Below are 14,101 nucleotides of genomic sequence, written 5' to 3'. Positions count from 1 at the left end.
TGGTGCTTACACACACACACACACACACACACACACACACACACACACACACACACACTTGGTAAAAACCTTCCATGGTGTTTTGAGTGAGATCCGGTTCCTGAATGTTTAGAGTCCAAGACACGGAGCCACGTTGTGAGTTGTAGTCCTGATTTAACCAGATGTGTGTCTGTCTGTTGTTGTGTGTCTGTCTGTTGTTGTGTGTGTTGTCTGTTGTTGTGTGACTGTGTGTTGTTGTGTGTCTGTCTGTTGTTGTGTGTCTGTCTGTTGTTGTGTGACTGTCTGTTGTTGTGTGTTGTCTGTTGTTGTGTGTTGTGTGTTGTCTGTTGTTGTGTGTCTGTCTGTTGTTGTGTGTCTGTCTGTTGTTGTGTGTCTGTCTGTTGTTGTGTGACTGTCTGTTGTTGTGTGTCTGTCTGTTGTTGTGTGACTGTCTGTTGTTGTGTGTCTGTCTGTTGTTGTGTGACTGTCTGTTGTTGTGTTACTGTCTGTTGTTGTCTGTCTGTTCTTGTGTGTTGTCTGTTGTTGTGTGTTGTCTGTTGTTGTGTGTCTGTTGTTGTGTGTCTGTCTGTTGTTGTGTGTTGTCTGTTGTTGTGTGTTGTCTGTTGTTGTGTGTCTGTTGTTGTGTGTTGTCTGTTGTCGTGTGTCTGTTGTTGTGTGTATGTCTGTTGTGTGTTGTCTGTTGTTGTGTGTCTGTCTGTTGTGTGTCTGACTGTCTGTTGTGTGTCTGTTGTTGTCTGTTGTTGTGTGTGTGTCTGTTGTTGTTTGTCTGTCTGTCTGTTGTTGTGTGTCTGTCTGTTGTTGTGGGTCTGTCTGTTGTTGTTGTGTGTCTGTCTGTTGTTGTTGTGTGTCTGTTGTTGTCTGTTGTTGTGTGTGTGTCTGTTGTTGTTTGATTGTCTGTCTGTTGTTGTGTGTCTGTCTGTTGTTGTTTGTCTGTCTGTCTGTTGTTGTGTGTCTGTCTGTTGTTGTGTGTCTGTCTGTTGTTGTGTGTTGTCTGTTGTTGTGTGTTGTCTGTTGTTGTGTGTCTGCCTGTTGTTGTGTGTTGTCTGTTGTTGTGTGTTGTCTGTTGTTGTGTGTTGTTGTGTGTTGTCTGTTGTTGTGTGTCTGTCTGTTGTTGTCTGTTGTTGTGTGTTGTCTGTTGTTGTCTGTTGTTGTGTGTTTTCTGTTGTTGTGTGTCTGCCTGTTGTTGTGTGTTGTCTGTTGTTGTCTTTTGTTGTGTGTCTGTCTGTTGTTGTTGTGTGTCTGTTGTTGTGTGTTGTCTGTTGTTGTCTGTTGTTGTGTGTCTGTCTGTTGTTGTTGTGTGTCTGTTGTTGTGTGTCTGTCTCCAGGACACGGCGGGGCAGGAGCGTTACCGGACCATCACCACGGCCTACTACCGCGGCGCCATGGGCTTCATCCTCATGTATGACATCACCAACGAGGAGTCCTTCAACGCCGTCCAGGACTGGTACGAGACAGACCTGCAGGGACTAGTGTGTCCTAGAGGGGGACACGGGGATCAGCAGTCACCCCCATCCCGTCAAATCCTGATCATGTGACCGCGCACCCCCCAAAAAAATACTGTCCTGAAAAATCCACCAGATTTTACTAATTTAGGCCGTCTGTTGCCTTCGGCCTCTTTAGTGTCGGCGCTCTAACCTCCGGTGGATTTCATTGTTGTCTTTTTGTCTCCTTTTTGTTGTCTTTTTGTCTCCTTTTTGTCTCCTTTTTGTTGCCTTTTTGTCTCCTTTTTGTCTCCTTTTTGTTGTCTTTTTGTCTCCTTTTTGTCTCCTTTTTGTTGTCTTTTTGTCTCCTTTTTGTCTCATTTTTGTTGTCTTTTTGTCTCCTTTTTTGTTGTCTTTTTGTCTCCTTTTCGTCTCATTTTTGTTGTCTTTTTGTCTCCTTTTCGTCTCCTTTTTGTTGTCTTTTTGTCTCCTTTTCGTCTCCTTTTTGTTGTCTTTTTGTCTCCTTTTCGTCTCATTTTTGTCTCCTTTTTGTTGTCTTTTTGTCTCCTTTCCGTCTCCTTTTTGTTGTCTTTTTGTCTCCTTTTCGTCTCATTTTTGTCTCCTTTTTGTTATCTTTTTGTCTCCTTCTTGTCTCCCTTTCGTCTCCTTTTGTCTCATTTTCGTCTCCTTTTTGTTGTCTTTTTGTCTCCTTTTTGTCTCCTTTTCACTGCCTTTTTACCGCCTTTTCTGCGACTTTGTCATCACCTTTTTGTCGCCTTTGCCGTGGCCTTGTTGTCATGGTAACTGCAGACATAGGACCATGGTGACCTGGTCCTCAGGTCTCTGCAGGGTAAATCCAGACCGCTAGCTAGACTATCTGTCCAATCTGAGTCTCTGTTGACGACTAAAACTACTTCTGAACGTAAACACGTTCCACCAAAACTACTTCCTTCCTGAGACTATTTAGCAGCGGCACCGTGGCTCTGTCCGGAGCTTAGCCCCGCCCACGACGATTGTGATTGGTTTACAGAAACAAAGATACACCAGAGCAGGTTTTCCTCCCATCCAGAAGGCTATGTGGACTAACTGGACCGTCCTCTGCAGCTCTGTGGAGGAGGGTCTAGCAATGCGAGACTATAGTGTGCACACCGCTTCTGTTTCCTGTTTGATTTTCAAAATAAAGCATGTAAAATGTCTTCCAGGGCGACCCAGATTAAGACGTACTCGTGGGACAACGCCCAGGTGATCATGGTGGGCAACAAGTGCGACATGGACGAGGAGCGGGTCGTCCCCCCGGAGAAAGGAAGACACCTCGCCGACCAGTTAGGTGAGACACGGGTCACGCCACTTTAATATAACTCTAAAATGGCCGCCGGTGGTGCGTTCATGACCGTGAGTATTTATATATTTGATCGACATGATGATTACTCTGGGAAAGCATTACATACATTTATGCCCTCCCTTATCTTTTCTCACGTTATTTTTTGTCGTTTTTGAAGTTTTTCCCGACATTTTTGTCCCATTTGTTGTCGTTTTTGAAGCTTTTCCCAACGTTTTTTGTCATTTTTTGAAGCTTTTCCTGATGTTTTTGACACTTTTTTCGTCGATTTGAAGCTTCTCCCAACGTGTTTGTCACTTCGTTTAAATGTTTCTTCAGTTTTTATTTTTTTGGCCCTTTTTGACGGATTAGTTGTTTTTCCCTCGACATTTTTGTCAAATTTCATCAACTTTATTTTGTCGATTTTTTTTCTTTCAAATGCTGTAAAATTGTAGTCTGACGTGGTCTCACTCACATTCATAGTAATATATAATAAAATTAAATAAAAAAAACAAATTCAATGAAAGTAGTAAACTGATAAGTCATTTTAGAGCGCTGTAGGGAAACATCCACGTTATTCTTCTGTCAATTTGGTTGAAAGAAAACCCAAATTTCTGATATGGAAGCTTTTAGAAAATGGACAACAGGAGATTTTAACATGTGACTTGATGATGATACTTTCAGTCATTTCTTACTTCTTTCTTCCCACGCTCAAACTAATATTTGGGATTAAGTGTTACAAAAAGATATTTGTGAAGTGGGAAGAGTCTGAATGCAGCCAACACGCCGTCAGCTGTTCAAACAGATGAACCCAAACTTATGTCAACAAACCGTCAAAACCAGTTTTCCTCCTCTGCAACTTAACCGTCGTGTCGTCTTCTGTCACTAATAAAAATAGATGTCGTCGTTTTCTAAGCTTTTCCCGATGTTTTTGTCACTTTTGTTGTCGTTTTTGAAGCTTTTCCTGAAGTTTTATCATTTTTTTCTTCATTTTTTGAAGCTTTCTTGAAGTTTTGTCACTATCTTTGTTGTTTTCTACGCTTTTCCTGAGGTTTTTGTCACTTTTTATTGTAATTTTTTTAAGCTTTTCCTGAAGTTTTGTCACTTTTTTCAGAATTTATGGTCAATAAACCTCATTTATAGGAAGTTATACCTAATGTTTGAGTTAGAAAAGCAGAAATTAGGAATTATTGAGACTAAAATTAAAGGAATGGATGTTGATGATAATCACAGACTGGAATATGTCAACTTTTACTCAATACTATTTATGCTATGCTCTACTTGGCAAAGAGCGTTGTGTGGAATCAATCATGTTATTTTGGGGAATAATAAAGAACATTGATATAGGACAACGGGTAGTCGGCGGCGGTGCTGGCGTCCGGTTTAACCGTTGTTGGCGTTTCCTTCTGCAGGCTTCGAGTACTACGAGGCGAGCGCCAAGGAGAACATCAACGTGCGGCAGGTGTTCGAGCGCCTGGTGGACATCATCTGTGTGAAGATGTCGGAGCGCGTGGACGTGGAGGTGCCGCCGGCCCCCGGCACCAAGACCACCAGACTGACCGACAAGCCCGCCCAGCTACCGCAGAAGTGCTGCTGATCGTCCGATCGTGGCTCTGTTCTCCCCCCCCCCCCCCCCCCCCCCCCCCAAAAAAGAAAGCTCTTCAGAAAAAGACAAAAAAAACAGATTAACTGTTGTAACATTCCTCTACACACTTTGTCTGCTTTAGTCCATGTTTGTGAGCAGTCAGTAAGAACTGGGATCATAGGGGATCAATAAATTAAATTAAATTAAATTAAATTAAATTAAATTAAATTAAATTAAATTAAATTAAATTAAATTAAATTAAATTAAATTAAATTAAATTAAATTAAATTAAATTAAATTGAAAAAATAAAATAACTTAAATTAAATAATTATTAATAATTAAATTAAATTACATTAGGTTATTAACTACTGCAGTTTATAGAGCCAGTTTCGTCCCCTTCCCATCCCAGAGTATCCTGGTCTTGGTCCTTATGTAGGCGGAGGAGTAACGGGTGGCAGGGGACTCTGGACTAAATGTAATTTGGTGTTTAAAAGGTCGTCAAGCCTTAGAAATAAATCCGGTCACACCTTAAAGTGGCAAAGCCAAGTTCATCCATTCATTCAAAATAAAACACGCAGTAGGGAAGATGTAGCTTCAGCCTGTAGTTTAGGAAATAAAATATCCCATTAATGTTCTCCGTAAGGATTCAGATTATCAGCCATGATGTCTAAACCATCCGAGGTGGACTGACCTCGATCCACGAGGTTGTGTAACGAGGGTTTCTGCTCCTCTAGAAGCTAAAGTCCGTACGAAATCTTGTTTTAAGAACGTGTGTTCAATTCGCGATTTTATGGAGAAAAACTACACTACCCACAATCCTAAGCGTAACGGCGCTGTCAGCATGGACTTGTGAAGTTAAGGCCGTTTTATGGTTGTGCGTATAATCAACAGCGTGATGACAAGATTCCAGATCGGCCCATCTGAGCTTTCATTTTCTCAACGTTAGAGCAGGATACCCAGGGCTCGGGGAAAAGTGACCAAAAAAAACATCAAAAACACTGGAAAAGGTGACCAAAAAAATGGCGGCGGGTACGTTAGGTGTGATGGACAGTTATTGAGGTTGTGTAAAGATTTTTCTCAAAGATTCTTTTTGGTTTCACACCAAATCAGAAAAAAAACACAAATATAGAAACAGTTTTGACCTTTTTTAAACGCTTGGGGGGAAGTAACCAAATTATCGTGGAAAAGTGACCAAAATATCTGAAAAAAGTGACCAAAAAATATGGGAAAATTTACAAAATATCGGAAAAAAATACCGCTAAATCTGGGAAAACTCACACAAAAAACAGAAAAAATTACCCTGAAATCTGGGAAATGTGACCCAAAAAATCAGAAAAAAGTGACCACAAAGAGCCAGAGACTCGACCCGGGACTGCTGCTCAGCGCCGACACAATCCTATGGAGGCCCCGAGGTGACATGGGGGGGGCGGGACTCATGGGCAAAAAATAAAATGACTGAACAATCACTTTTAACAACAAAACAAAGTCAAGATCTAACAAAACAAAGTCAAGATCTAACAAAACAAAGTCAAGATCTCGCAAAACAAAGTCAAGATCTAACAAAACAAAGTCAAGATCTAACAAAACAAAGTCAAGATCTCGCAAAATAAAGTCAAGATCTCACAAAAAAAAGTCAAGATCTCGGAAACAAAGTCAAGATCTAACAAAACTAAGTCAAGATCTCGCGAAACAAAGTCCAGATCTCGCAAAACAAAGTCAAGATCTTGGAAACAAAGTCAAGATCTTGCAAAACAAAGTCAAGATCTCGCAAAACAAAGTCAAGATCTAACAAAACTAAGTCAAGATCTAACAAAACAAAGTCAAGATCTTGCAAAATAAAGTCAAGATCTCGCAAAACAAAGTCAAGATATCGGAAACAAAGTCAAGATCTCGCAAAACAAAGTCAAGATCTCACAAAAAAAAGTCAAGATCTCGCAAAACAAAGTCAAGATCTTGGAAACAAAGTCAAGATCTTGCAAAACAAAGTCAAGATCTCGCAAAACAAAGTCAAGATCTAACAAAACTGGGTCAAGATCTAACAAAACAAAGTCAAGATCTTGCAAAATAAAGTCAAGATCTCGCAAAACAAAGTCAAGATCTCGGAAACAAAGTCAAGATCTCGCAAAACAAAGTCAAGATCTCACAAAAAAAAGTCAAGATCTCGCAAAACAAAGTCAAGATCTCGGAAACAAAGTCAAGATCTCGCAAAACAAAGTCAAGATCTCGCAAAACAAAGTCAAGATCTAACAAAACAAAGTCAAGATCTCGAAAAACAAAGTCAAGATCTCGCAAAAGTAATTTTTCCAGTAATTACATTTTTTTTTTTCTCCATGTCAAAATCAAGATTTCAAGATCTCGAAAAACAAAGTCAAGATCTCACAAAAAAAAGTCAAGATCTTGCAAAACAAAGTCAAGATCTCGCAAAACAAAGTCAAGATCTCGGAAACAAAGTCCAGATCTCGCAAAACAAAGTCAAGATCTCACAAAAAAAAGTCAAGATCTCGGAAACAAAGTCAAGATCTAACAAAACTAAGTCAAGATCTTGCAAAACTAAGTCAAGATCTCGCAAAACAAAGTCAAGATCTCGCGAAACAAAGTCAAGATCTCGCAAAACAAAGTCAAGATCTAACAAAACAAAGTCAAGATCTCGGAAACAAAGTCAAGATCTAACAAAACAAAGTCAAGATCTTGCAAAACAAAGTCAAGATCTCGCGAAACAAAGTCCAGATTTCGCAAAACAAAGTCAAGATCTTGGAAACAAAGTCAAGATCTAACAAAACAAAGTCAAGATCTAACAAAACAAAGTCAAGATCTAACAAAACTAAGTCAAGATCTTCAAAACTAAGTCAAGATCTCGCAAAACAAAGTCCAGATCTCGCGAAACAAAGTCCAGATCTCGCAAAACAAAGTCAAGATCTCGGAAACAAAGTCAAGATCTAACAAAACTAAGTCAAGATCTTGCAAAACAAAGTCAAGATCTCGCGAAACAAAGTCCAGATCTCGCAAAACAAAGTCAAGATCTTGGAAACAAAGTCAAGATCCTTCAAAACAAAGTCAAGATCTCGCAAAACAAAGTCAAGATCTCGCAAAACAAAGTCAAGATCTCGCGAAACAAAGTCAAGATCTTGCAAAACAAAGTCAAGATCTAACAAAACTAAGTCAAGATCTAACAAAACTAAGTCAAGATCTAACAAAACAAAGTCAAGATCTCGCAAAACAAAGTCAAGATCTCGGAAACAAAGTCAAGATCTCGCAAAACAAAGTCAAGATCTCACAAAAAAAAGTCAAGATCTAACAAAACAAAGTCAAGATCTCGAAAAACAAAGTCAAGATCTCGAAAAACAAAGTCAAGATCTCGCAAAAGTAATTTTTCCAGTAATTACATTTTTTTTTCTTCTCCATGTCAAAATCAAGATGTCAAGATCTCGAAAAACAAAGTCAAGATCTCGCAAAACAAATTCAAGATTTCTAAAAAACAAAGTCAAGATCTCGGAAAACAAAGTCAAGATCTCGGAAACAAAGTCCAGATCTCGCAAAACAAAGTCAAGATCTCACAAAAAAAAGTCAAGATCTTGCAAAACTAAGTCAAGATCTCGCAAAACAAAGTGAAGATCTCGCGAAACAAAGTCCAGATCTCGCAAAACAAAGTCAAGATCTTGCAAAAGTAATTGGTCCAGTAATAAAAATTTCAGTTTTTTTGACTCCATGTCAAAGTCATGATCTCGCAAATGAAACTCAAGATCTCGCAAATGAAACTCGAGATCTCGCAAAACAAAGTAAAGATCTCGGTAACAGAGTCAAGATCTCGCAAAACAAAGTCAAGATCTCGCAAAACAAATTCAAGATCTCGCAAAACAAAGTCAAGATCTCGCAAAACAAATTCAAGATTTCTAAAAAACAAAGTCAAGATCTCGGAAACAAAGTCAAGATCTCGCAAAAGTAATTTTTCCAGTAATTACATTTTTTTTTTCTCCATGTCAAAATCAAGATGTCAAGATCTCGAAAAACAAAGTCAAGATTTTGCAAAAGTGATTATTCAGTATTTGCCCCCTCCATGTCGCCTCGGGGCTCCGTACATTCCAACGCCACACCGACGGTGTTTAATACTCACGCACACACACGGTTCTCTCCTTCTCCTTGGTGTAGCCGTCATGTTAGCAGTGTTTCCTACATGACGTGTGTGTGTGTGTGTGTGTGTGTGTGTGTGTGTGTGTGAGAGAGATATTAAAGGGTAGTTTGTTTTGTTCTTCAACCTAGACCCTATTTTTTAATGCATTGGTGTCTAAGTGACTAATGTGAACGAAAATCTTTGAAACTGGTCCAATATTGAGCGAGAATGCTGCAACCTGCGGGACGAATGTTCAGTGCCCGTTAGCGTCCACTAAAAGTTGTGTTGTTGCTGCTGACTGACTCAGATTATTATTACAAGTGTCTGACAACATTATGGGATGGATCCTTACAGAGATAGACCTTTTAGTTAAAGAGTAAGATCCTTTTAGTTTAACATGAAACAGAAATCACCATCACCAGCCCACCAGACTCCATGTAAATAATCACTACTTTTATTATTGTAAAACACACTTCATTCAAAGTGGACAGAAACTAATTAAAACTACCAAAAGCCGTCTTGGTTCATCTTTCCACTGTTCCAACAATCCCCACTCTGGTCTGGTTGGAATAAACTCTTAATTCACCCATTTACATGTGGAGATATGCTGCTCTATATACGCTAAAAGTAGTAATTATTTACATAGAGTCTGGTGGAAATATGCTGCTCTATACACACTAAAAGTAGTGATTATATACATGGAGTCTGGTGGAGATATGCTGCTCTATACACGCTAAAAGTAGTGATTATTTACATGGAGTCTGGTGGAGATATGCTGCTCTATACACGCTAAAAGTAGTGATTATTTACATGGAGTCTGGTGGAGATATGCTGCTCTATACACGCTAAAAGTAGTGATTATTTACATGGAGTCTGGTGGAGATATGCTGCTCTATACATGCTAAAAGTAGTGATTATTTACATGGAGTCTGGTGGGTTTGGTGATGGTGATTTCTGTTTCATGTTTAAACAAAAAGGATCTTCCTCTTTAACTAAAAGCTCCATCCATGCAGGAATCCTTTCATAACGTTGTCACACACTTAGAATAATAATCAGAGTCTGTCAGCAACAAAAACTTTTAGCTGACTGAAGGTACCCAATTGTGCGTTAACGTTACATTTCAGCTTGTTTCTCTCCCGCTTAACACTGGAACAATTTCAAGAGATTGTTGTTCCCGTCAGTGTTGAATATCATGATATTTATTGCGTGTGCAGTTGTACGGTGTGTGTACAGTATCTTTGACGGAAGTGTAATATTTTAATAATGTCATGTCAGCTGAGATGCAGTAGGTGTGTGTGTGTGTGTGTGTGTGTGTGTGTGTGTGTGTGTGTGTGAGTGTGTGTGTGTTCATGAAAGACTTTGCTGTGCATTTATGATTAAATATTGAAGACAGAAAAAAAAATTAAATCCTGCCAACTTGTTATAAGCGTAGCTACCACAGCGCACGTGTCTGTGTGTAACCCCCCCCACGTGTCTACATATTGATGAAAAGCATACAATAATATTGACATTGTCTTCATATGATTATTTTCTAAGTGAATTTGTAAATGATAGAGTTAGACCTTACTAAACGGTGTTGAGTATGAGTTTATTTTTATGCTGTGTACCATGGACAGATTCTATAGAGAGTTTATGTAAACTTGTTGTGTTAAAGTTCACTCCAGAAGCACAAAGTGATTGTACAAAATTATTGTGAATGTTTGTATATTATAGATGCAATTTAATAAAAATCTCAATCTTTAATCATACTACATTCAAACTAGTTTTTTGTCTGTGAGGCTTTTTCTTACACTGTTTCCCCCAAATAGCATAGAAGAATAAATATATAGATATATATGTGTGTGTGTGTGTGTCTCTGTGTGTTCATGCGTGTGTGTTCATGTGTTTGTGTTCATGTGTGTGTTTTCATGTGTGTGTGTGTTCATGTGTGTGTGTGTGTGTGCATGTGTGTTCATGTGTGTGTGTTCATGTGTGTGTGTGTGTTCATGTGTGTGTTCATGTGTGTGTGTGTGTGTTCATGTGTGTTTGTTTTCATGTGTGTGTATGTGTGTGTGCATGTGTGTTCATGTGTGTGTGTTTTCATGTGTGTGTTCATGTGTGTGTGTTTTCATGTGTGTGTGTTCATGTGTGTGTTCATGTGTGTGTGTTTTCATGTGTGTGTATGTGTGTGTGCATGTGTGTTCATGTGTGTTCATGTGTGTGTGTTTTCATGTGTGTATGTGTATGTGTGTTCCTACGTTTGAGTGTGTGTGTGTGTGTGTGTGTGTGTTCGTATGTGTGCAACAAAACATTTAAAAAAAATACACTGAACATTTTTTAATTCTGTGTTAAGTTGACAGAGTTGAATCAGTGTTCAGGTTTTAATTAAAAACCACTTAAAAATAATCCATTCATTTTTTCATGCATCCAGCATTTAAAAGTAGTTAAAGTATCAAAAGTAAAACTCATTATGTCTAAAGCTGTTGCAAGTTTTAAGGATTTAATATAGTTATTTGGTTATTTTTGTGGCTACATTTTTAAATACAACCTGTCCTAAACCAGTTGTTTTGAGAGAACTACAACAACCATTTGTCAATCTGACGTCATCTCCGTCGTCACAGACTCGACCAATCAGACGGCGCGTTTGTCTGTGATCGAATCGCGCTCGGCCAATCACAGGCTTTGTTTTGGCTAACCGCTACCAGACCGAAGCTAGGCAGCTGTACTGAAACTCCAAAACTTCCATCATCATCAAGCAAACGGAAACAAAGGTAAGCGTCTCGTTGTGTTAAAGTACACCCGAATAAACTGCCGTGTCATGTTTTAGGGTTCGGATGTAGCTAGCTAGCTAACGGCTACACTTAACGGCTCGTATTTAAGCTAGCGCGGCTAACGTCAGCGTTAGCTAGCTGTAACAGTTGGCGTTGTGTCAACAACAGAATTACTGAACGCTCAAATACAGCTAATTAATTTAGCTTCAGCCGGTCTGTAGCTACATTAACTAACTTTTTACCCGGTTTAACGGTCTAACTTCATCACTGTCTGATTAAAGTGGGAGTAATTAAGTTACTGCGTAATAACAATGAGGTTATGTTCGCTGGCGAACAACGCACAGCGTCGCATGCGGTTCTGTAGCGCGACGCTGCTGCGCCACCAAACCGCATCAATGAAAACTATATTTTTGTTTTCGGCTATATTTTACGTGATGAATATGTTCACTCTAGGTATTGTCTAAAACAGTAGATGACACTCTATAAATCGGCTTACATTTGATCTAAATAATACAATTTTGAATGTTAATATTTGAAAATTAGCTTACGATGTTACGTTGGCCTGATATTAACATCCGTCTCTCCTTATATATACACATTAATGGATGTTTTACATGGTCAAACACAGGGCTGTAGTCAAGACCACCTTATTCGGGTCCAAGACAAGTCCGAAACCAGGACTAGTCGAGTCCAAGACAAGACCGAGTCCATAAAGGCTCGAGTCCGAGTCAAGACCGAGTCCATAAAGGTTCGAGTCCGAGTCAAGACCGAGTCCAGGACAGAAAGAAGGTCTTATGCATGACAGTATCAAGACAATCATTTTGGGTTTAACTTTCCCTCTAATATTATTATCAACATAATAAAGACACCTGGACTCGGTCAAGACCAGAAGCCATATTGGGCAAGACCAGTGGCTGAGACCGGGACAAGTCCGAGTCCAAATACTTGCGAGTCCGAGACAATAGAAAAACAGTCTCGAGTCCGGACTCAGTCCAAGACCGGACTCGAGTACTACAGCCCTGGTCAAACATATGTGGGCACTTGCACATTACAGCCACATGTGTGTTATATATATATAATTTATAATATATAATATAATACAACCATTTTTGATAAATGGCTGCAGCCGTCCAACATGTAGTTCTTCTAGAACCAGTTTCCGTCTTTGTGTTTCCATGAATAGTCCTTTAATCTGTCTGTAGATTTGTTCAATTCAATTGATTAATCATTATGATTATATGATGATGGACAATGACCTTCGCAAATTCCTAGAGTACAAGGTGAAGCTTTCTAGTTAGTAGTTGTTCAATTAGATGATGATATTAAAAAGCAGGACCAGATAGTGTGTGTGTGTGTGTGTGTGTGTGTGTGTGTGTGTGTGTGTATGTATGTATGTATGTATGTATGTGTGCGTGCGTGTTCATTTGTGTGTCTCTGTGTGCTTGTATGTGTGTGTATTTGTGTGTGTGTCTTCGTATATGTGTCTCTGTGTGTTTGTATGTTTGTGTTTGTATGTGTGTCTCTGTGTGTGTATTTATGTGTGTGTGCCCGTGTGCGCGTGCGTGTCTTTCTCTACATTTGTACATATCACTTATATTTTTTTATTTTTATATATTATGCTACTTATTTATGTAATATGTATTTATATACATTCCATATTATTCATATAGAATAAAATAGAAAGCCTTTTTTGTCATTATACACAGGTGTAGTACCTGGGCAACAAGACTGAAGCAACACCTTTACAGAGTCAACACGAGATATAAAAATATAAAATATAAAGTATAGGTAGTGCAGAGAAAAGGGAGAGAGGGGGATTAAATCAACGAATGGATTAGTCGACAAAATAATGTAAGTGTTAGTCAACTAAGGATTTCTTAGTCGTACAAACAGTTAATCCAGGAAATGATTAATCAACGCGTTAGAACTGAATATCTTTGAGTTGTGAACAAAAACATTTAAGGACGTCATCTTGGGACTTTTTTGGAAAACAGTGACCTACATGTTTAACAATTTTCTGACTTTTTAGAACCCAAACAGCTCATCCGTTAATCCAGTAAATGATTAATCAATGCGTTAGTTGCATCCCAGAGTTATGTAATATACTAAATGTGTGTTCTCCTGCTTGTGTAGCGTTGCCCCCCCCCCCCCCGGAGAACTCTGTCAAAATGCCTCAGACCAACAAGTCAGCGAGCAGTGGTGGCGCACAAGGACAGGTGTCGTCTCCAGACCAGGGCGAGCCCCCCCCGCCGCCGTCACCGCCACCACAGGAAGTCAGGGCCCCGGTGGCGGCTGGAGACGGGGGGGCAGCTGGAGGAGCAGCTGCAGACGACCAGGGAGACGCAGAGATCATCAGGTCACCCAGCGACCCCAAGAAATACAGGTGGGACCCAAACAAGGAGTCTGGTTTGAACGCCTGGGTCATGTGATCGTTCTCACTCTCACTGCCCAATGGGAGGAGGGGGCAGATTAGAGTCCCACATGCGTCACTTTGTAAGTAGTTAGCATATAAGATGCTAACGAGATGCTAACGAGAGACTTCTGTAACGTCAGCACAGTAAAAATGGACCTCCTTAACCATGTTGGTTCACTGCTAGCTTAGCTACAAGTTAGCATCAAACACAACAAAGGCTGTCAGTTAAATGGTGTTTTGAGCTAACGTTAGCATAGCATCAGCCATAGATAGCTACAACGATGCTGGAATGATTTCCATCTTCTGTTATTGTTTATAATGAGAAAACTTTATTATTTCATGGATTTCAATAATCTCAGTATGACAATTTTGCCGTAAACCGTTTAAATCTGAGCATGCACAACTCAAATCTGGCAGTGACAACTTAGTCTCACGTTTCCAGACTCTGGGTAAGGGGCTAGGGGTAAGATGCTAGGGGTAAGATGCTAGGGGTAAGATGCTAGGG

General features: G+C 39.6%; 2 protein-coding genes and 1 long non-coding RNA gene across 3 annotated transcripts in view; all 3 read left to right on the top strand.

Annotated features, from left to right (window-relative positions):
• Nucleotides 1-1,324: 1,324 nt before the first annotated feature.
• Nucleotides 1,325-4,420, top strand: LOC117951064 (ras-related protein Rab-3B-like). Its single transcript, XM_034882566.1, has 3 exons — nucleotides 1,325-1,444; nucleotides 2,624-2,748; nucleotides 4,152-4,420. Exons 1-3 carry the CDS (start codon nucleotides 1,383-1,385, stop codon nucleotides 4,334-4,336), a joined length of 372 nt encoding a protein of 123 aa, XP_034738457.1. The 5' UTR covers nucleotides 1,325-1,382; the 3' UTR covers nucleotides 4,337-4,420.
• Nucleotides 4,421-8,295: 3,875 nt separating this feature from the next.
• LOC117951066 lies at nucleotides 8,296-10,181 on the top strand. The gene is made up of 2 exons (XR_004658046.1): nucleotides 8,296-8,537; nucleotides 9,723-10,181. It is a non-coding gene; the product is annotated as an uncharacterized LOC117951066 (long non-coding RNA).
• An 854-nt stretch (nucleotides 10,182-11,035) lies between these two features.
• Nucleotides 11,036-14,101, top strand: part of LOC117950782 (nardilysin-like) — a 20,401-nt gene continuing 17,335 nt past the window's right edge. The window contains exons 1-2 of the mRNA XM_034882121.1: nucleotides 11,036-11,183; nucleotides 13,317-13,566. Of these exons, the coding sequence (XP_034738012.1) occupies nucleotides 13,352-13,566 (215 nt within the window). The 5' untranslated portion in view covers nucleotides 11,036-11,183; nucleotides 13,317-13,351. The remainder of the gene's footprint in view (nucleotides 11,184-13,316; nucleotides 13,567-14,101) is intronic.

The sequence above is a fragment of the Etheostoma cragini genome, chromosome 9 (assembly GCF_013103735.1).
Source record: "Etheostoma cragini isolate CJK2018 chromosome 9, CSU_Ecrag_1.0, whole genome shotgun sequence".
Classification (NCBI taxonomy): Eukaryota; Metazoa; Chordata; class Actinopteri; order Perciformes; family Percidae; genus Etheostoma; species Etheostoma cragini.
This window is presented reverse-complemented; position numbering and strand designations above follow the sequence as displayed.

Bases quoted from the DNA above. Each gene is read 5' to 3' on its own strand.
- LOC117951064 (XM_034882566.1), top strand. From the start codon at position 1,383: ATGGGCTTCATCCTCATGTATGACATCACCAACGAGGAGTCCTTCAAC. The intron at 1,445-2,623 runs GTACGAGACAGA...AATGTCTTCCAG, and splicing joins TTCAACGCCGTCCAGGACTG to GGCGACCCAGATTAAGACGT. The intron at 2,749-4,151 runs GTGAGACACGGG...TTCCTTCTGCAG, and splicing joins ACACCTCGCCGACCAGTTAG to GCTTCGAGTACTACGAGGCG.